This window comes from Panthera onca, chromosome B1 (genome assembly GCF_046562875.1).
Source record: "Panthera onca isolate mPanOnc1 chromosome B1, mPanOnc1 haplotype 2, whole genome shotgun sequence".
Classification (NCBI taxonomy): domain Eukaryota; kingdom Metazoa; phylum Chordata; class Mammalia; order Carnivora; family Felidae; genus Panthera; species Panthera onca.
In genome coordinates this window covers 31,492,172-31,515,822 of record NC_138342.1, presented here as the reverse complement: position 1 = coordinate 31,515,822, position 23,651 = coordinate 31,492,172, and the positions used below count along the sequence as shown (strand labels likewise).

Below are 23,651 nucleotides of genomic sequence, written 5' to 3'. Positions count from 1 at the left end.
TAGAGCAGGCTACTCTTGATCTTGGGGTCATGAGTTCAAGCCCCACATTGGGAATAGAGCCTACTTAAAAAAAACACTTTCACAATTGCTCAGTTTAAAACAAATGCAGGACAGAGTGTACAATGTCCTACCATTTGGGTCAAATCAAAACAAAAGAATCCATCACATAATTGTCTTAGATACAATATCTCTAGAAGAATCAACTTGAAACCGGCAAAGGTGATTGCCTTCATGCAGAGGAAATGACTGGCCATGAATACTGGTAGACTAGAGACATTTCACTCTCTATATGCCCTTTTATACCTTTTGAGTTTCCTATCATTTGGATATATTATCTAAGCAAGAATTCAATGTCCTGTGTTGTTTGGGTGGAGACTATAGATAGTAACTTCAGACATGTTTCAGGAGATATATATACATGTTAAGATTTTAGAGTAAACACACACACACACACACACACACACAGGGAATTGAACATACAACTACGATGGCACAGGATACAAAAAGGGATAAAACAAATTATCCTGAGCCTTTAAAAAAAAATGATTTGAAAGTCACATATGTTTCCTTTTCTGTGAACTGTCTTTCCACACATTTGCCCTCTTTTCTATTAGATTGTTGATCCTTTTTGTTACTGATATCCAAGGGCTCTTTGTACATTAGGGAGAGAAGCCCTTTATGATAGAAGTTGTAAATATTTTTGCCCAGTTTGTCACCGATTTTATTTAATGTGGACAGCTTTCAATACTTTCTTTTGAGTCTTAGAAAGGCTTTTCTCACTCTAAGGCTGCAAATGAAACGATCCCATATTTTCTTCCAATGCGTCCCTAGGTCCTGCATGAGTTTCCCATTTCCCCAGGCAAACTTTTCTTACAGGCAAGAGCAGTAGTGGATACATCTGCATGTCAGTCCATGGGGCCTAATGTCCTTCGTGTGATTTCTCCTGTAGTTAATAAATTTCTCCTGAAATCTTCAATTTCTCTCTAATCACCCATTAGTGTCCTATATGACCTAGACAATGGAAAAGTGTCAACAGTGAGTTTGAAAAATAATTTGGTTTCATCCCCATCAGAGATAAGGGGATTGAGGTTAAGAGATGTTAAGGAGCATCTCACAGTTAGAAAGTAATGGGGTTGGAATCGAAACTCAGGTAGTTGCTACAGAGTCACAACCTTAACCCCAAAGGTCATAGTGGGTACAACCTAGAAATACTGATTTACTTTACTCTTTAAAAATTGCTGTCAATATCTGGAAAATGAGGGCAGCAAAAAGATAAGTGATTTTCTAAAACAGACTTACAAATATTAAATGGGTGAATTATGAAACATAGTTTACAAATCTGATATGTTCATTTATCCACTGACAGTAATACTGAACACTTTGCAATTTATAGTGTTCTCACAAAGATCACATAATGTTACTCTTTCAACAGCAGGTATTTTAGCTGTTAAAATAACATTTATCCTATAGTAGAATGAGAGGGAAAATGCCGTATGTACAATGTTATTCACTGTTGTTATATCAGCAAAGAACTGGAAACAGCTTAGATGTCCTTCTTCTAACTAAGGGACTGAAAAGCAGAGCAGAACAATGTGCGTATCGTGCTACCATTTGTGAGCAAATGCATATTTCAACTTCTTCATCCATCTGAGGTTCTAAATTCAGAAAATGGTCTGTTCGATATTTCTTTCATCATTGTTATAGGAAAGACTGTCCCATTCAAGACATACACCTTGGCCACACTCAAGATGTGTTTCATTCACAAGGTCAGTCGATTCAACCCCAACTATACTTCTCTATTCTTTCAGGTGTCCGTTCATCAGCCCGCCTCTGGCTTGTGTGGTGACTGGTGATTCTCAAAGCAGAACAACCCTTTTATCTTACTTAATGTTGGTATTGGTGATAAAGACGATACTGATGATAGAGAACAACATTGACGAAATGTGATGGCTTCACAGACTTCTTTCTTTCAGAATTTCGTTCTTTGTCTTACTTTGTGAAATATATTTTTGTTGCTTGCTACACAAATGCACACTCTAAGGCAGATTTCATGGCATTGCATAATTTAACAGCTTTCTGTCCAGCATCCTTTCTGCAGCAGGTGCTACATGCATACTCTCTGAATAGACATAGAATGTAGATCTCAAATGATCTCATTTAAATGCTTATTTAAATCTCTTGATATCTTATACACAAAGATCATGGTTGCAATTCTGGTTGCACACCAGAGTACACACCGTCTGAGGGAAGATGATCATATTTCCTGACTTGTGGATCCATCCACCATGTGGCTGGTCCACTCAAGCAAAGCCTTCATTGGATCTCTTGGTGGATTCTTACACCTCATTCACACTCCTCCCTTTCTTTGTTGATCTTCATAACTCAATTTTGTTCTTTAACAGGCAAGTCATCTATTGAAAGAAATCACTAAAGGTGTGCCTGGCTGGCTCAGTCGGTAGAGCATGTGACTCTTGGTCTTGGAATCATGAGTTTAAATCCCATGTTGGGCACTGAGTTTACTTAAAAAAAAAAAAAAAAAAGGAAATCACTAAAATCCTTAAGGGGTGCCAAGTCACTTTTGTGTGTGTGTGTGCCATTGGAACCCAAGAGAACTGGGGACAGTGCCCCTTCATTCAAGGTTGACATAAGCTGTAAATCCCATCCATGATCGCTTATCAGCAACTCCTGCTCCTTCTGAGGGAGGCTGGCCTCCACCAGGCTTTTGGCATTCTGTGTAATACTGGATACATCAACTCATCCCTCTTCTTCTCTTCCTCCTTCTTCTTTTTCTTCTTCTTCTTCTATTAATTTATTTATTTTGAGAGAGAATGAGAAAGGGGAGGGGCAGAGAGAGAGGGAGAGAGAGGATCCGAAGCAGGCTCCAGGCTCCAAGCTGACAGCAAGAGCCCGGTGCAGGGTTTGAACCCACAAACCATGACATCGTGACCTGAGCCAAAGTCAGACACTTAACTGACTGAGCCACCCAGGAGCCCCAATTCATCCTTGTTCTTAACTAAGCCCCATTGTCTTTTCCCTGGTGACTCTTTCATTATGCAGGGCAGAGCAAGGGTCAGGCAAACTGGCTGATGACAGCTAATCCAGGGAACTTGGAAAAAAGGTGGTATGAGTAGCACCCCTCTTCCACCTCTGTCAAGTATTCTTGCCAGAAAATCAAATCTGAATCAGCTCATGCCTCTCCATCCTCTATATCACTTCACAGGAAATGTAGGGCACAGAGAAATATGTGAAATACACCATGATGAGGCAACTAGCAAAATCCAAAATATGGGAAATCCTACAGGACAAATGATTTGGTCGGTGGAAACAAATTACAAAAAGGGAAAAAAAAGAGATTAAGGATTTATAGATTTAAAGATATTGAAGAAAGAATAGAGTAGATAGAGAAAGGAACTGTAAACGTCTTTAGTTGTGACAACAATATAACTATGGGTGTAAGTAAGGAGTCCTATCTTTTATGGTACTATTTACAGATGTAAGGACAGGTCCGGGATTTGCTTCAGAATGGGACATGAGGGGGCTGTGGATGTAAGCAGATTGGCCACGAATGGAAAATTGGCCATGAGTGGAGCTCAGTGATGGATGCTCCAAGGTCCACTGTACTAATTCTCTATGTTGAAGTTCTCCGTAATAAGTGTTTAGAAAAAAGATTGGGTTAAAGTCAGACATTAAAGTCACTGAAGGTTCTGGGCAGGTGTTTGAAGCCGAGGTGAGTTGAGTGGATCAGAAGGAGCACAGCTGGTGACCTGAGTGGGGAAAACTGACTTGGGGCAGAGCTGCACCGAATGCAGTCTGAGACCCCTGAGTAGGAAGGTTTAAGTAGACAGATGGGAACCTAGGGTCGGAGCCTGGAAGAGGTCCGCAGTCCTATACTTAGGACAATTACAGCCACAAGCACAGAGAAGCTTTCAAGAGTGCAGAGAATCAGTGATCACACCCTAGGGAATGAACCACCTTAGGGTTCAGAAGGAAAAAAAAATAAAAGGAAGTCTGCTGAGCCAACAAGGCAGATAATTAGCCCAAGCCTCCTCCTAAAGTTTCCGTTAGTAGTACTAAATGATAGGAGCACTTGTCAGACAGATGAGCTGCATTTCACTCTTGCCGCCCAGAGATTTTCTTTTCATTTTTTTCCCCTGGGTAAGAGAAATAACTCAGAATATGTATTTTAAGGACAAAATCAGGCTCATCGTCTCTCTGAACTGCAACCCGAACTTCCCTCTGGGAGTTTCACTGTGCCATTTTGAAATGGTTTCAAGAGCTACTTAGACTTGGAACTGGCTCTTTAGTCTGTGTGCCCAACTCCATTCTGTACCATGTTCGGGCCACATACCTAAGCCGTTTTAACTGGACCCGAATGGGAAGAGACAGAGAAACAGTTCTGTCTTCCACTGTGTATTTTCAAGGACTGACAAGGAGGAGCCAGGTCAAAATAAACCTGGCCCCTGGAACACTGTTCTCCATCCTGGTGCCCATGTTCTGGTCCTGGAGGGTCAGCCCAAGGGTCTCACCTCTCCAGACAGTTGTCTTTCTCCTCCAGTTCATCCCAGTAGTTATTGCACTCTGCTTACAAGAAGTCTATGGAAGTGATGGTATTTTAAATGTTTATTTTTTTTAATGTTTATTTTTGGGAGACAGAGACAGTGTGAGTGGGAAAGGGGCAGAGAGAGGGAGACACAGAATCTGAAGCAGGCTCCAGGCTCCAAGCTGTCAACACAGAGCTGACACGAGGCTCGAACCTCGAGATCAGGACCTAAGCCCAAGTTGGCGCATAACCAACTGAGCTACCCAGGCGCCCCGGAAGTGACAGTATTTTACACTTCGATGCTCACCTGCCCTGGAGACACCTTGCTTTCAATGGTTGTCATTCTACACAAATGTGTTTGGAGCAAGGATGGAACAAAGGATGATGCAGGGAAATGAGCTGCAAATAGCCTCGCAGAATGAAACCGTTTTGAACAAAAATGTTAGGGATTTGAATTTGGTGGTGTCGAAAAATACAAGTCCAAAAGGGGGCGTTACAGAACTGCTTGCCCACGGTTGGGATAGTTCGCTATTGTGGTTCCGCACACCCTACCGCGGTGATCTGTGCATGTGTGTATTTCCCCTGCTAGACTAAGTCTAAATTCAGGACAGCAAGTGTGTCACCAGTGTCCAGAGAAGTGGCTGGCTCACAGCAGGATTCCAACGTGACTCAGTGAACATGTGAACGAATGCACAAATAGCTCTGAGGATCCGGTCTTTTAGAACGTAAAAATTATGCAGTGAAACCTTGGATTGTGGGTAACTTGTTCCGTGAGTGTTCTGCAAGATGAGAAAATAATTCTACTAAATTTTGAGAAACAAATGATGTCTTGCAATACAAGTAGTACGTGATACCAAGTGTCACATGATCACAAATGAGCCAATGGTTCTTGATATATGAGTGCTTTGGTTTAGAAGCCTGTTTACAGAACGAATTATGCTCACAAACCAAGGTTTTACTGTAAATGTGATTTAGATGCCATCCTTTCAAAATTCCTCCAGAGTAGGACATACACATTTGTTCCATCATTTAAAGCATTTATTTATTTTTATTTTTTTAAGTTTATTTTCTTAGTAGTCTCTATACCCAACATAGGGCTTAAACCCATGACCCCAGGATCAAGAGTCTCATGCTCTTCTGACTGAGCCATCCAGGCGCCCCAAAGCATTTTAATTTTTAGTCGAGTTTCCAATGTCAGAAAAGAACGGTACTTTCTCATGATAGTATGATGATTGAGGTAAACTGATGAGATAAATGAAAGGCACTCCCATTTTTCCTTAAAGAGTAACAGCTGTTATTTCCGAGCCCACAAAGAAAATAAGAAGTTGGCCTGCATTTCCTCCTGCAACTCAGTCTCTCGGACTAAACTTGGGATCTGTCTTTTCTAGGCACCAAGAGAAAACGATGCCACCACTCCACTCCAATCAGACCGCCTTCCCCAAGCAGGTGTAGCTGTGACAGTGGTCACTCCCAATCTTCCCCTTAGTCCCCTGCAGAACTTTCCTGGCTCCCCAGGCCACGTGGTGCCTTGCTTGTCCCCAGTTTCAGCACACACCCTTCGGGGCTGCGAGGCAAGGCAGGATGTGAACACGAGGCTGCCTGCCCCTCTTTGCTACCAAGTGTGTCCTCCCCGTCTCCCATGCTGGGTCTTGTAAGAGGACGAGTTAAGCATCCTGCCAAAGAGAATTGTCCATGATTTATTGTTGCTGATAGTGTCCTTTATGTATTTTACACACCATCTGAAGACTTGCCGAATGAAATGACCTCAGACATCGTTTAATACAATCTTCTAATTAAAATTTTTTTTTAATGTTTATTTATTTTTGAGAGAGACAGAGCGTGAGTAGGGGAAGGGCAGAGAGCGAGGGAGACAGAATCGGAAGCAGGCTCCAGGCTCTGAGCTGTCAGCACAGAGCCCGACATGGGGCTCGAACCCACAAACCATGAGATCATGACCTGAGCTGAAGTCGGATGCTTAACCGACTGAGCCACCCAGGCGCCCCTAAAATCTTTTAATTTAAAAACTGACCTGGGGGGCCTTGATGGCTCACTTAATGTCCGACTCTTGATTTCCGACTCTAATGTCTGACTCACGGTTCGTGAGATCGAGCCCTGCGTTGGGCTCTGTGCTCTCAGCCCAGAGCTTGCTTGGGATTCTCTCTCTCTTTCTCTCTCTCTCTCTCTCAAGGTAAATAAATAAACATTAAAAGATAAGAAAATAAAAACTGAAAATTATCAAAGCCCACGTTCTACACTAGAGTTCACTCTTGGTGTAGTACACTGTATCGATTTGGACAAATGTAGAACACACATCCACCATTAAGATGTATTTTCACTTTCCTTAAAATCCCCTGGGCTCCACTTCTTCACTGCTCCCCTCCCAACCCCTGGCAACTAATGATCTTTTGTCTCCACAGTTTGGTGATAACATACCAGTGTATTCCATCAATTACAGCAAATGCACCACTCTGGTGGGGATGTTGATAATGGGGGAGGCTATTTATGCGGGGGAGCAGAGGGGAGATGGGCTATTTCTACACCTTCTTCTCAGTTTTTCTGTGAACATAGGATTGCCCTAAAAAAAAAAAAAATTCTTTTAAAAGAATAACAAAGTTGAGGGGCGCCTGGGTGGCTCAGTCGGTTAAGCGGCCGACTTCGGCTCAGGTCATGATCTCGCGGTCCGTGAGTTCAAGCCCCACGTCAGGCTCTGTGCTGACAGCTCAGAGCCTGGAGCCTGTTTCAGATTCTGTGTCTCCCTCTCTCTGACCCTCCCCCGTTCATGCTCTGTCTCTCTCTGTCTCAAATATAAATAAATGTTAAAAAAAAAAAAAATTAAAAAAAAAGAATAACAAAGCTGAGACTTTGAGAGGTTAAGTGGACCAAGGTCACAAAGATGGTTCACAGCAGACCATCATTAGAACCCAGAGGGATCTTATGTTGCAAGCTTTATGCATCACACATTAGGCTACCTGGCATCCGGTAATAACATAAAAAACTCATAAAATAGTGTGCATACATGGTGTGCTATTTCTTTTCTTTAAAAAAATGTTTTAATGTTCATTTATTTATTTTTGAAAGAGACAGAGAGTGAGCATGAGTGGGGGAGGGGCAGAGAGAGAGGGAGATACAGAACCCAAAGCAGGCTCCAGACTCTGAGCTGTCGGCACAGAGCCTGAGGCGGGGTTGGAACCCAAGAATTGTGAGATCGTGACCTGAGCCAAAGTCAGATGCTTCACCAACTGAGTCACCCAGGCACCCCCATGGTGTGTTATTTCTTAGAAATACAAGTGAGAAATAGAGTTGGGGGACCTCCCCCCCCCTCCAGGTCCAGTTTAATCAGCAGCTCACGTGAATGGCAGAGAAGTGAGGGTCTGTCCTAAAGTGTACATCCGGGGTGTGTTTTCACCACCCGAAACACCCCCCCCCCCCCACACACACACACATGCCAGCACTTCTCTACTTTTGCTGGTGCTGTGCTCTGTGCCTGGCGGTCCTTCTCCTTCATCCCCAGCTCCTAGCTCCCCAACCCCCAGAAGCAAAGCAGTCATTCACCTCTCTTCCAGGCTTTCTCTGGGCAGAAGGGATCCCCCTCTCGCACTTCTGAACCCCGAGTGCTTTGCAAATGACTCCATTAGAGAATGTGTAAGCCTGATGGTTACTCACTAGCCCCCCAGTCAAACTGTGAGCATCATCACAGTAAGGGTGGGTCTCCATCATCTTTGTATTTCCAGAAACCAACTCCATGATGGGGTATAGTTTACAAGCTCCACAAACTGTAGAGAGGATACAGGCTTTATTTCTAGAGTACAGTGTGAGACTACAAAACACTATAAAACAAAAATACATAACAGCTACAATGAAGCAGCTGACAGAATATATCGAATATTACAGATTTAAAAGTTCTGATAGGGCACAAACTATGTATCACTAAGACGTAAAAACATTTTCCCCTTTACTTTAGAAAAAATGCCAATAGGATTGTAATTTTTCATCGTTCTGAAACTTAGTAAGCATTTAGGTTAGTCATAATAATAATGGGGAATCATTTGTTTTAAAAACAGAAAACCACATGAAATATACAAAGTATATAAAGAACGGCTTGGTCCTGACTCATGGGGGCTCAAAGGGAGTAATTTTGGATGGTTTTAAGGCCATTGGTTATGAGAAGAATAGAAGGCACAGGTTAAATATAAACCTGAAAAGGAAATCTAATAGTTTTAATTACATATGATCAAAGCAAAAAAAGCAAAGTCAGGCAAATAGTTAAAGCTTATAGTCTTTGTGCCTCAGTCCCAAAAATTACATTAACTTGTACCAAAGCAAACAACTGTACAATAACGAACTTTGCAGTTTCAAATAACCAATTTTTAAATTCAAGATTTAAAGAGATAAAATGAATGTTAGTGTACTGAACAAAGATGATGAGGCTGTTTTCTCCTAGCATGTAAACACTGTACAATGATGGATTAATACAACCAAAAAGTTTTAGATGAAAAATTTTCTCTTTTTAAAGTATCTTTTGCTCCACTTTATAGGTTCCTGTTTTTCCCTAAACATGAACAGGACATTCAATTTGTTTATATATTTTGCTTTATAAGCAATTGATACAAATGTAAATATACATATACCTAAAAAGTGGTTATCCTATGATATGACAGCCCAGAATTTAGTAATTGAATAGGTTTTCTGGTGATTTTAATTATTCATAAAAAGAATGATAGAGAAGACACATTTGTTATTTATTCTAATTAAAGCATATGAATTACAGTACAGTTTTGAAAGTTTGCTATTTTTAAAATCTTCATTTTTTTAATTCAGGAAATGCCCAGGCTTAACCTTTTAATAGGAATTAAATTTAATTGGTTTCTTGGGTTTGGCCATCTTTTCTTTATTCGTCTTAAAGGTAAAAAAATAGAACAATGAGGAATGTAGGCCTACTAAAAAAATATAAATACTTAGAGCGACCATTTAAATCATTTGGTCCTCAAAAATATTGCTTAATTAATCACCGGTAGCTTGATTGTAATTACGCCCATGGCTGATATATTTCACTCTGCCTTTGGTTGCAGGTTGTACTTTTGTGGCTGGAAAAAATGTTCCTCAATAGCACTGACTAGTTCATTGAGTTCCTTCTTCAGCTGCTCAGGATCACTGGAAGATAAGAGGGGAAACTCCAGGTCAGTGGATTATTCCAAAGCATATTTTAAGTTCTCCCTGCATTGGTCAAGTAACACTGAAATTTAACCTTAAGAGGAAGGCTAAATCAGACAAAACAGAACTCCAGTGGCTTAAGCATGGGAATGTATCTGTTGACTTGGACAAAACAAACAAACAAACAAAAAAAAACAAAAAAAAAAAACTGTGAGACAATATCCATTATTTCCCCCAAAGGCTTTCCCAAGGTCTCTACTAGAAATAAAATCTTCCCTTTGCATTTCTTACAAGCTTTTTAAGAAGCACAGTTTTTGCCGTAGCATCCCTGTAGGATCTGCAAAGTTTGTACCTAACAGTGCAAAGAAAACTTTTATAACTTCAGTTGTCATTCAATCCTGTTAAACTTTTACCAACGACCCCTCTGTTAAGTCCTCAGTCTCCCAGGATAGGAATGTTCCCGAAGCAGCTTGTCTTCAGAATATTGGAAGCTAAGCAGCAGAGAATGGGAGCCTCCTAGTGGGCCTGCTAATCACATACCAGGCACTCAGTTCCCCCAGCTTTTCTCCTTATTCTACCTCCAGGGTCACAACAAAGTATAAGCAAAAATCCAGGGAACTGGTTCCCTCTAAGGAAACCAAACTTTCAAGCATGCGGACAACACTCATTTACATGCAAACAATTGGAAGGTAGATCATGATAAAATGAATTTGTGATTAGACAGGTTTCCAGCAGCCCATGTTAGGGTCAGGCTCCTAGCACGGTGCGTTTACTGGAAGGACTTTAAACCAAAAAGCTGAATTGAAAAAACCAAATCCTTCAATTCTAACTTACATTACTTCATAATCGACTGTCTTTAATATATGCAACTTTATCTAAATGGAAATGGCAATTCTTGTAATTAGTTAAGTTCATTTTTACACTGTGAGAGCTACTCGGTACAACTAAAACAATCCATTTTATCGCAGACATGAATTCTGGCTCTACTACTAGCTGTATGCCCTTCTTAGCCTCTCAGAGGCCCAGATTTCTCATTTGTAAAATTGGGATAAAGACTTTATCTTCTCAAGAGAGTTGTTGTGTAGATTGAGATAAATTATATAAAGCAATTAGCACAGAACCTGGCCCAAAAACCTCAATAAATGTAGCTGTCATTAAAATTATTTTTACCCCCACTGGTAACATACAAGGTAATTATGCTTCATAAATACACATGAATCACATTGGTTGTTATTTCCTTCTCCACAAATGTGTTTTGAAGAAAACAACATTTCTCAGGAAGGCACACAACTAAACAACTACTGTTTGGTTTTTTTTTTAAACAATATACCTAAAATTAAACTCCCCAGTGAATACACAAACACAAATATATAAGTACAGTGTATATCTCCTACTGGTTTTGTTTCTCTGTTAGAAGCTTGCCTGATATAATTGTTACCTAAATTGTGATATTGTAATCCAGTATCCAAGGAATTCCAAGAATTCCTTAGAACATCCTTAGAGCATCCTTGTTCAGTTGTACTGAGGTCTGCAGCTTATTTTCAAATGGCTCAGGAAAAAACCCTGCATATACAATACAGGTACAAAACCTGCATATACAATAATATATGTGAGAGATAGCAAATATTGCAAAATGTTAGCGACTGTTTAGGTTAGAGTAGGCTAACTATGGCTGGCAGTCTGTTGACAGCCTGTTTTTATAAATAAAGATTTATTAGAACATAGCCACACCTATTCCTTTGTGTGTATTCCTTCTTTCTGCTTTTGAGCAACAGCAGAACTGAGTAGTTGCGACTATATGGCTTGTAAAATCTACAATATTTACTATCTGGCTCTTTACCGAAAATTTGCCAACCCTTGGTCTAGGCAAAAAGTATGTGGGCATTCGTTGAAAATTTCCAAAATAAAAAGTTGGACAAAAGACATCTACCGATCAAAAAATATTTTGATCAAAAAATATTTTAAGCAGGACTTAAACTTGAAAAGGATTTTCCATTCTAAAGGATGAGTAGGCTATGGAATTCTATGAATAAATGAAATTGATGATATAAAATACAGCGATAATATTAAGGTGATCAGACCGTAAGGAAACCTTAGCCATGGCTTTATTGCTCTTGTACGTTAGGTATGCTGGTAACTTGCTTGAGCCCTGATAGCATATCCGTGGACTGACCTAGTGCCCAATGTCCCAATTAGTAAATTAGAACAGCATTTTGATGAATATAATAAAAGGACAATTTTTCTAAGTGTCTTCAGGAATTTGTAAACTAGTATTTGAATTTAAGTCCACCCAATAAGCCATGTGAAAAATGTAAAATACCAGATCCTTAAACATTAAATAGTATTGTTATTATAAAGTTTTCCAAATTATTATATCTTCACAGAGAAATGACAAGGAAGGAACTAATATATAGAGAAAATGGATCTTTAAGTTGGACTAATGTCCCTTTTTTTTTTTTTCAGAAGAAAGGCATAGAAACATGAAAACATTACATGAGAATGAGAATTACAAAGAAATGTCTGGAAAAACTCATACCAGATAGAGTAGCAAACAGCTTACTATTTAACACACATAGAAACAGTGACACTTGCACAATATTACAATCAAATGTTGGTAATACAGAATGCTTAGAAAATGGGAAGCTTTATGTGTTTGTTCAAGCTGCTTACTAGCTGAGTTTTTGCCCTTTCAGCACAAAAAGGTTTTGAATGGGAATTTGTAGCAAAATATAGGACACAGTCTATGACTTTTTAAATATATTGGACTATCATGATATTTAAGAGCCATTATCATGACTTTAACTGTTGACCTGGGTCTCTTATTCAGAAGAAGATTCAGGGCCCATTTGGAAGTGGAATGCTATTTCCCTTATGATAAAGCAGTAAACATTCTGAGTTACCGTGTCCATGTATTATGTTTTTGTTTTGTTTTAATGTTTCTTTCCTTGCTATCAGCAGTCATTTCTTCCTGTCCGAGGAAAGTCTAACACTAATAATTCTGCATCCCCCTCTCTAATTTGCTACATTTAATCTGCTACTGGCTGGCCAACTGAAGATGCTCAGAAAATTTCCTCTGCTTTTATTTCCACATAGTGCAAATTGGATTCACAAGATCAGAAAAACTCTGCAATGAGCAAGGCTTTGGTTGGGAAACATCAGATCCATGCTCCTGACTATAGTACTGAGCCCTGGAAATGTGACTAGTGGGACTGAAAACTGAATTTAAGTTTAATTAACTGACTTTCAAATTTAAAAGCTGAAATTTAGGGGCACCTTGGGTGGCTCAATCAGTTGAGCATCTGACTTTGGCTCAGGTCATGATCTTGTGTTCATGGGTTTGAGCCCCGCATCGGGCTCTGTGCTGACAGCTCAGGGCCTGGAGCCTGCTTTGGATTCTGTGTCTCCCTCTCTCTCTGCCCTTCCCCCGCTCATGCTCTGTCTCTCTCTGTCTCTCAAAAAATAAAATAAAACATTAAAAAAAAAATAAGCTGCCATTTAATTCAATTATTGGAAAACTGAAGTATGTTTGGAACAACTTAGGTATCCAAATCTATTTTTTCAACGGTAAATTTTATGAACTCTTAACACATTTGACCCTTCAACAGCCTGGGATTTAGGGCATTAGTGACCCCCCCATGCAGTCAAAAATCCATGGATAACTTTTTACACCCCAAAAAGTTCACTATTAATAGCCTCCTTTTGACTGGAAACCATACCATAACATAGACAAGTAACACATATTTTGTTTGTTACATGCATTCTTGCAATACACTAAAAAAGTTATTAATAATAAGAGAAAATACATTTATAATATTATACTGTATTTATTTTAAAAATCCATATATTGGGGCGCCTGGGTGGCTCAGTTGGTTGGGTGTCTGACTTCGGCTCAGGTCACGATCTCACGGTGCGTGGGTTCAAGCCCTGCATCAGGCTCTGTGCTGACAGCTCAGAGCCTGGAGCCTGCTTTGAATTCTGTGTCTCCCTCTCTGTGCCCTTCCCTACTCACGCTCTGTCTCTCTGTGTCTCTCAAAAATAAACAAACATTGAAAAAAAAAATTTTTTTTTAATTCCACATATAAGTGGACCTTCATAGTTCAAGCCTGTGTTGTTCAAGGGTCAATTGTATGGAACAAGTGTTTCTTAAAAAAATCAAGCATTTTAATTGAGATATGTGGTGAGTGTAAAATAGTAAATGGATCTTGAAAATGTGATAAAAAGTAAAATATCTCATTAATTTTATATAAATTATATATGGTATAATAACAATATTTTCATGTTAAGTAAAGTAGAATAAATTACTAAATTAATTTTACCTGTTTATTTTTATTATTTAACTTTTTAAAAAAATATTTATTTTTGACAGCGAGAGAGACAGAGTGCAAATGGGGGAGGGGCAGGGAGAGAGGGAGACACAGAATCCGAAGCAGGCTCCAGGCTCTGAGCTGTCAGCACAGAGCCCGATGCAGGGCTTGAACTCATGGTTTGTGAGATCATGCTCTGAGCTGAAGTCAGACGCTCAATTCACTGAGCCACTCAGGCGCCCCTCTTTTCACTACTTAAAAATGTGTCTAGTAGAAAATTTCAAATTGCATTATGTGACTCACATTTTATTTCCATTGCACAGTACTGACTTAATTAGTCTTTAAACAATTTTTCCTGATTCTTTACTCCGAATGGAGAAGTGCTAGTTACCTGGGGGTTAAATGAGCGTGCAGGGTCACATTTACACAAGCTAACTACATGCACCATGGTTGGTAAAGTTTAAGATGTTATGGTATTGCAAAGTAAACTCAAACCCTTTACCAAGGTCACAAAAACATGACCCTGAAGCTACCAGACCGTCAGCTTTTTGGAGGCAAGACTCTTTCTGCTATGGCTCTTTATCCTCCCCAGAACCCGGCACAGACTTATGCACAATAGATACTCAAAGATATTTGTTCAAGGATGTACAGTGGAATGTAAATTATTGGGGTGCCTGGGTGGCTCAGTCGGTTAAGCGGCCGACTTCGGCTCAGGTCATGATCTCTCGGTTCATGAGTTCGAATTCCGTGTCGGGCTCTGTGCTGACAGCTCAGAGCCTGGAGCCTGCTTCGGGTTCCGGGTCTCCCCCTCTCACTGCCACTCCCCTGCTCACACTCTGTCTCTCAAAAAGACATAAATATTAAAAAAATGTTTTTTTAATTACTGTATCAGAGACAAGAAGAAAAAGAGAAAAACTCATTGGTGCTAGTCTCAAATTAAAGTATTAGAAAAAGGAAACTGTATTACTATTACTGAAATCTGGAATGAAATTTCCCCATACAAAGAAAGGTAGGACAGAAATAAGTAAGTAAAAATGAGCTCCTGTGTCCGTGGATGCTCCAAACAGCTGTTAATATCACAGTATTGCTGCAGGCTTTGAAACAACATTCCTAATTAAAGTACATAACACTGGCAAAGCACAAGGTTTTACTTAGCACTTGTGCAGAACCAATTAGGAACTTTAGGGCACAGCAATCACACGTGCTGCCGTGGATATCATACCTATTTCCAGGGGGGGCACACAGTTCCGAATAGTACTTGATCTTGGGTTCAGTCCCGCTGGTCCGCATGGTGGCCACGCCCCCATTAGCAAAGGTAAAGGTGATCATTTGGCTGCTTTTGCTAGTAGGGAGAACCTAGGAACAAATTTACAATTTATACATTTAAATTGTAACATGAACTGTTCTGGCTCAAATAATAGTTTCCCCCTGTATAGGCAAGAAAATAAATGCCAAGCAAATATACTGGTTTAAGAGAAAAGGATACTTTCGAGGAAATTAAAAAAAAAAAAATTCTTCTTCTGAATTAAATACTAAATAATAATAATCATAAAATGATTTGTGGAATTAAGTAACTTGTATACTTGCATTTTACCTCCCTAGTCTTGTTAATTAAAGCTACTGAAGTTTTTGGGTTTTTTTTAAAGATTTTATTTTATTTTTAAATGTTTATTTATTTATTTTGAGAGAGAGAGACAGAGAGTGAGCAGGGAAGGAGCAGAGAGAGAAGGAGACGGAGAATCTCAAGCAGGCTCTACACTGACAGTATGGAGCCAGATGTGGGGCTTGATTTTACGAACTGTGGGATCATAACCTGAGCCGAAATCAAGAGTTGGATGCTTAACTGACTGAGCCACCCAGGTGCCCCTAAAGATTTTAAGTAATCTCTACACCCAATGTGGGGCTCGTATCTACAACCTAAGATCAAGAGTTCATGCTTTTCCAACTGAGCCAGCCAGGCACCCCAAAACTACTAAAGTTTTACTAACATGGAAACATATCATTTCATGAGAAATTGATTTAAATAGATTGATAATATGTGACCAAAAAACCCACAATAAACTAGACCTTATTTTACTTTGTAAAAAAAAAAAAAAGTTATATAAAGAGATCTTTTTAAATATAACATTTCTGGCAGATGTATTCATAGCTGATCGCTCCCCATACTCAGCTAAAATGACAGAAGTGTGTGTGTGAATATATAAAACACAAGGGCAAAGAGGAAAAGAAAAACAGTAGTTAATTAGGTTGCCAACGAATCCTGGGAGTTACAAAACAGATGAAGGGGCAGAATTGACCTGATGGAACACAGGACAATGACAGCTGAGCACCTGCAAGGAACAAACAAGACCCTGGTCAACTTCGCAGAACCCTGGCAGAGCTCACTATCTGGTGGCACCAGGCACTGTGAAAGGCAGGTGGGAAACAAAGAAAGGATGTGAAAAGACCTATCAGACCCTCCCAGATTCTCACCCTCTGCCCACACAGTCAGGCAGCCACCTTAATAGGAGATGGCTTAATTCTCTGGTATAATTGAACAAGAAAGGCTCAGGAGTTGGGTACACCAGGCACTGGTGTAGAAGGGCAGGATATGGTGAAAACAGAGAGCAACTCAGAGTCAACAACCTGAATACCAGCCATCCTCCCTCCAGACTCCAAGGCAACTCTCCACCGCTGTCACCACCTTACAGCCTTTAGGCAAGAGATCAGGGTGAGAATTAGGCTTCCCCAGATAGGGAGCCCGGCGTGTAAAAGTTAACTTGGCACCCAATCTCCTGAGAGCAAAGTTTGTCAGTTGACAAGGTTTGCTCATGTACGTAGAGCTTCCGATCGGTTTTTGAGTGCCCCCAAATAATGAGGGATTACCAGACTTTGGGAAAAGACAGCTTAAAGACAAAATCCAAAAAACCCGAATAATAATAAAAAAATAACTTGGGAGATATAAAGACAATACAGGAAAAAAAGTCTACATTTTAAAAAGTTATAATGCCTATACTTAAGAGAGATAAAATATTATATACATAAGCAAAATAAAACCATTGGGACTACACCTAAATAAAAAGCTTTTGCACAGCAAAGGAAACCATCAACAAAACAAAGAGGCAACCTACTGAATGAGAGAAGATATTTGCAAATGATATATCTGATAAGCAGTTTATATCGAACATGAATTAAGAACTTACAGAACACTAAAAAACAAACAGATTAAAAATGGGCAGAGTACCTGAATAGACATTTTTCCAAAGACATAAAAATGGCCAACAGGCACATGAAAAGATACTCAATATCACTGATCATCAGGAAAATGCAAATCAAAACTGCAATGAGATATTACCTTACACCTATAAAAATGGCTAAAATAAAAAAGACAAGAAATAACAACTGTCAGCAAGGATGTGGAGAAAAAGGAAAACTTGTTCATTGGTGGTAGGAAAGTTCATTGGTGCAGCCAATATAAAAAATAATATGGACATTCTTCAAAAAATTAAAAATAGAATTACCATATGATCCAATGATTCCACTACCAGGTATTTACCCAAAGAAAACGAAAGCACTAATTTGAAAAGATATACACAGGGGCGCCTGGGTGGTTCAGTCGGTTAAGTGTCCGACTTCGGCTCAGGTCATGATCTCGCCGTCCGTGAGTTCGCGCCCGCATTGGGCTCTGTGCTGATAGCTCAGAGCCTGGAGCCTGCTTCAGATTCTGTGTCTCCCTCTTTCTCTACTCCTCCCCCCACTCACGCTCTGTCTCTCTCTCTCAAAAATAAATAAAAATTAAAAAAAAAGATATATGCACCCCAATGTTTATTGCAGCATAAAAATTTAAAAAAAAGAAAAGATATATGCACCCCAATGTTTACTGCAGCATTATTTACAATAGCCAAGATATGGAAGCAGTCCAAGGGTGTATGTGTGTGGACACACACACACACACACACACACACACAAGAATATTATTCAGCCTTTAAAAAGAATGAGATGTTGGAGCACCTGCCTGGCTCAGTCAGTACAGCATGTGACTCTTGATCTCGGGGTCGTGAGTTTGAGCCCGATGTTGGGTGTAGAGATTACTTAAGAAAAAAAAAAAAAAAGAATGAGAACTTGTCATTTGCAACAACATGGATGGACAACATAGAGGGTATAATGTTAAGTGAATTAAGACAGACAGACAAAGACAAATATTATATAATTTCACTCATATGGAGAATTTAAGGAACAAAACAATGAACTAAGAAAAAGAGAGACAACAACATCAGAAAATATATGCTCTTCACGTAGAGAACAAACTGGTGGTTGCCAGAGGGGAGGTGGGTGGGGGATGGATGAAACAGACAAAGGGGGTCACGAGTACATTTACTGTGATGATAGCCAAGTAATGCATAGAACCGTTGAACCATGACATTATTTAAAAAAAGGAAAAATATTATATACATAAAACAAGAATAGGATGTTATTTTTATTTTTAAAATATTTTTATTTAAGTTGGCTCCATACCCAACGTTCAAGAACTCACGACCCTGAGATCAAGAGTTGCATGCTCCACTAACTGAGTCAGCTGGAAGCCTCAGGGTGTTATTTTTAATAAGCTGGACAATAAGAGCTAAAATTGTGAACAGAAGCACTGAAAATTAATGTTGATGTAATCTCCCAAAAAGTAGGGCAAGAAGATATAGATGGACAGTAAGAAAGAGAGAAACAAGGAAAGGAGAACATTAGTCCTGGGGAGCCAGCCTCTAACTAAGAACTCAACAAGAAAGGGAGGCCGGAAACTCAGGGCAAGAGAATACTTGGGAAATGACCATGCAGCCCTCTTCTTTGACACAAAATTAAGAAAATTACTCAGAACTGAAAGAAATGACTCCAAAGACCAACAGAGACTCACCGACTACCCAGAAAAATGACTGAAAAAAGACCCATATTAAAGCAAATCACTGAAATTTTAGAACTCAGAGTTTTAGCAGAAAATTCCTGAAATCTTCCCATAGAGAAAAAACAAGCTGCATGGAACGGACTGAATCAGTATGGCATCGACATCCCTTTATGTGGCTCACAGCAGGCCTCAACTATTTCCTGAAAGATCAGACCCTCCACAGCAATACTGGGAACTAAAAAATGACAGAGCACTGCTGCTTTCAAAACTGCGAGTCAATCAAATGTGAGGGTAGAATAAGATATTTCCAGATTTAAATGCCTCTCAAAATTTACCTCCTATTCACTTTGTTTAAGGAATCTACTAGAGGATATGATTTAGGAAAACAAGTATAGGAAGAAGAAGTCATGGGGTGCAGGAGCAAAGGACCTGACTCAGTAAGTGGTGAAGGCTATTCCCAGGATGACGTGTGTGTACCCAACGCATAGAGGAGTTGGCCCTGCCCGGATGGAGGGATCAGGACAGAAGCTGCTGGAAACAACACGGAACTGATAAAACAGCACTGGACCATGTGGGAAACCCTACTGAGAGGTATGTGAAGGATGTGAGAAAGACTGGTGATAGTTACATAAAAATCCAAGCACACAAAAGAACAAAGCAACTATTAATTATAGGAAAAATAATTATACAATTTAGGGGAAACTAATCAAAGTACACTACTTAGCTAAGCAGGAAACAATAGTTCCTAGTCATAATAATACAAGCACGGAATCTGATTTCATCAAATGTTGTGGCATATGTGTTTGTGAAGACAGGAGAGAAGGTGGAATAGTGAATGTAAGAAACGTAAGATTTAAATCCTTACCTCCATAATTAATAAATTACATAATTAATAAATTAATAAAGTACAATGCTGAGAAGTCAAAACATCGCCATATGAGCACATTATTTAGAAATCTGGTGGTAAGGGCGCCTGGGTGGCTCAGTGGGTTAAGCGTCTGATTTTGGCTCAGGTCATGACCTCACGGTTCGTGGGTTCGAGCCCCATGTCGGGCTCGGCACTGACAATGTGGAGTCTGCTTGGGGTTCTCTGTCTCCCTCTCTCTCTGCCCCTTCCCTGCTCGCACTCTGTCTCCCTCTGTCTCTCAAAAATAAATAAACATTGAAAAAAAAAAATCTGGTGGTAAATACCAGGAGAAACAACTGAGAGGGAACATGGTTGTCTCAGCATAGCAAAGAGATGGCAGGGGCTGGAGCTGTCATGTTTCATCAGGACTCTTCCAGAAATACTTCTTTTTAAAAAATACATTGTGTGCAGATGAAAATTTTAAAAAAAGGTAACTAACAAGATGTCTAATATCTCATAAGGCTATTCTTACTCTCTTCCTCCTATCTCCTGCCATTAGTTAGCAATACTCTTCGGCCATATCTGAGCCTTCTTTTGACTCCAGTGGAAGATCCACATGATGTGAAGAATGCGAACTCATGCTTTATAGCTAACAGCTCCCAGACATTCAGAGAATAGGGTAAAACTAACCAGGAAGCAAACAACGGTTCTCAAAGTGTGTACCAGTAATATTAGCATATAACAAGCAGGGAACTTGTTAGAAATGCAAATTCTTGGCCTCCGCCCCAGATCTACTCATTCAGAGACACCAGGGTGGGCTGCCCTACTCTTTCTATGTATTTTGATAGCTTATTTATAATAATGCCTGTATGCCTAAAATCAGCTTCAACTAACTCCATGATTCAATAAGTCAAACTATGCCAAGTATAATAGAAGGTAAATAGAGAAGTGTTTAACTGATAAAAGATATTACTTACAGCTTTTTTGTCAGGTTGGCTATCATCGTAGCCGGTTGTAAGGTCTCTAATACCAGAAATTGCAAATCTGCCACAAGTTTTTGGATAATTATTCTTCCCATCATAGTTTCTAAGGTTTTCAAATAATTGTTTAATGGTGCCTTGATCATGGCAAATAAAATATGAAGCTTTGGTAATATGGTAGCCATACCTATGGAAACAAACACAAATAATTTTAGAAATTAAGTAAAAAATTTATTAGAATAAGTAAAATACAGCATGGTGATTATATTTAATAATATTACACTATATGTTTGAAAGTTGCTAAGAGCATAGATCTTACAAGTTCTCATCATAAGAAGAAATATTTGTAATTACGTGTGGTGCGACTGTTAACTAGATGTACTGTGATGATCAGTTTGTAATATATACAAATATTGAAACACTATATTGCATACCTGAAACTAATGTCAGTTATATCTCAGTTAAGGAAATACAAATATGCAAAATGAGGAACGCATAATTCCACACAGTGTACATTTGTCAACCAGTATATTTTAAACCAAATGAAACAAATAGCCATGAGTACCTTCAAAGGAATAATTTAGCATAAAAAAGAGGTACAACAATTGACCCCGGGGATTGCCAAACAGCTGCCTGGCATTTAGCCTGTATTTGTAAGTAAGAGTCTTACTGCAACGTGTTGCCACGGGCTGCTTTTGCACTTTATAAAGGCAGACCTGGGTCATTGCTCTAAAAACTTAATAGAGATTTCATGAACACCTTTAATCTTTTTTGACATCACATACTTAAAATCACATTCTTCAATTAGCTATTTCTGCAACTGATGCCCTCATTTGTTAAGGATTCGTGCAATCATGAATGATAATTACCATTACATGGTTAAGTATCAAAAGAAAAGATGATTCTTTAGTTTTCATAAGAAATAGAATTCATGGGGCGCGTGGGTGGCTCAGTCGGTTGAGTGTCCGATTTTAGCTCAGGTCATGATCTCACGGTTTGTGAGTTTAAGCCCCCCGTAGGGCTCTGTGCTGACAGCTCAGAGCCTGGAGCCTGCTTTGGATTCTGTGTCTCCCTCTCTCTCTGCCCCTCCCCTGCTCATACTCCATCTCTCTCTCTCTCTCTCTCTCTCTCAAAAATAAATAAACATTAAAAAAAGAAAAAAATAGAATTCACAACCAAAGAGCATTAGAAAGAATATTAGTATCTCACACGTAGAACCATAAGAAAATATTTAACACTATTACTTCAGTTAAACAGAATTAATAGACACTTACTCAACATAGATGGCCTTTAGCTGCTGAGACAAAGTCAAATTCTTGGTTGCTAGAAAGCTAGCCAACTCTGCGCTTATGACAGCGGCACTGACCCCATCTTTGTCCAGAACAAAAGGGCAGCACATATATCCTGCAGAGAAACACGCGTCATACACACACGCTTAGGAGTGAGTTCCTTTACAACACTGTACATGCACACACCTATATGCAACTTGCCCATCTCATGTGAATGCTTCCCATTTACCATTTTTTAAAAAAAATTAAAAAATAATTTAATGTTTATATTTGAGGCAGAGAGAGAGACAACCACAGCATGAGTGGGGGAGAGCCAGAGAGAGAAGGAGACACCGAATCCCAAGCAGGCTCCAGGCTCTGAGCCGTCAGCATAGAGTCCGATGCGGGGCTCAAACACGAACCACGAGATCATGACCTGAGCAGAAGTCGGACACTTAACCAACTAAGCCACCCAGGCGCCCCTCATTTATCATTTTTATATTCGAGAATCCAGGCCAATGTCTAGTGCATAGCAGGCCTTCAAGATGTACTGGTTGAATAACCTATAAGGAGATTCTCCCTCCTAGATCAACTGTTCATTCCCTAGGTCCAGCCCCAACTCCTCCAGCTCACACAAAATAGTCTCCAGGTGCTCTAGTCAATGCTTCTTCTGTCTTCTCTGAATTCCAATAGTTCTTGTGAGTTACATCCTTCACCTTGACACCTAGCCTATGCTCTCTTGTGTGGTTACTAATTAGATCGATGCAAAGTGCTATAGACTGAGGTCAGTGTTCATCCATTTCTTAACTGATATGCAATAAATATTTGAAGAAAACATTTTTTTAATAAAAAGCTATAGAAAGATAAGACTGACATTTGTGACAAAAAAGCAAAAGCTGAGCTATTATTAATTTGTTAAATAATATGTGAGCATCTGTGCTGCAGGGAATAGGTGAATCTTCTTATATAATAAGTATAAGGTATAATAGCTTTTACTAAACATGTAGCTAAAATATCCCTCACATAAACATCTGAATTTCAAGTTTCTACACCTAGCTCCCCTTTTTCCTTACGTAAACTGACGAGCGTTTCCCAGTCACTCTGACTTAACTCAGGCTGTCCTTTTGGGTGACAGTCACTTTGATGAAAGCCCTACAACCAGGCCTTGTCTCTTCCTCTGGACAGATGTCTGCCCAGCATTTTTAGAACAGGAGTGAACCATATCAGACCTGGAGATCAACACCACAGTTGAGGAAATACCACAACTCCCCCAAATACATGATTCCTGAGCTACGAGCATTCATGGGCAGAACATCACTGTTTTCAGTCATCCAGGGAAAGGATTCACTTTCTTATATTAATGGCTTGGCTTTTAAAGAGATATTCTTTTCAGCTGAAAGCATGTCTGAGATGCCAATTTTGGGGTAGGACAGTTCAGTGCTCTTTGAGCGCCAGTGTGTTCCTGTTCTACTGTTAATTTTTTGAACCCAAATCCAAATCCCATTTATTTGCATTCTATATATTAACTAATGCTACAATCACTATTATCACTTCTTACCGATAGCTTCTTCAAATGCAAATAAGACATTCTTCCCCTGGTCTATTAGCTGTCTGGCTCGGTTTCCCATCCACTTAAAGCCAGTTAGTGTTTCCTAAAGGGATAACCCAAAAGAGAAAGAAATGCCTTAGAC

General features: G+C 39.6%; 1 protein-coding gene across 1 annotated transcript in view; it reads right to left on the bottom strand.

Annotated features, from left to right (window-relative positions):
• Nucleotides 1–8,314: 8,314 nt before the first annotated feature.
• PGM2 (phosphoglucomutase 2) overlaps nucleotides 8,315–23,651 on the bottom strand; it is a 37,941-nt gene continuing 22,604 nt past the window's right edge. Inside the window, exons 10-14 of the mRNA XM_060655260.3 lie at nucleotides 23,519–23,612; nucleotides 21,967–22,096; nucleotides 20,690–20,879; nucleotides 15,218–15,351; nucleotides 8,315–9,691 (exon numbers count right to left, since the gene is read on the bottom strand). Coding sequence (XP_060511243.1) covers nucleotides 9,589–9,691; nucleotides 15,218–15,351; nucleotides 20,690–20,879; nucleotides 21,967–22,096; nucleotides 23,519–23,612 — 651 coding nt within the window. The 3' untranslated portion in view covers nucleotides 8,315–9,588. The remainder of the gene's footprint in view (nucleotides 9,692–15,217; nucleotides 15,352–20,689; nucleotides 20,880–21,966; nucleotides 22,097–23,518; nucleotides 23,613–23,651) is intronic.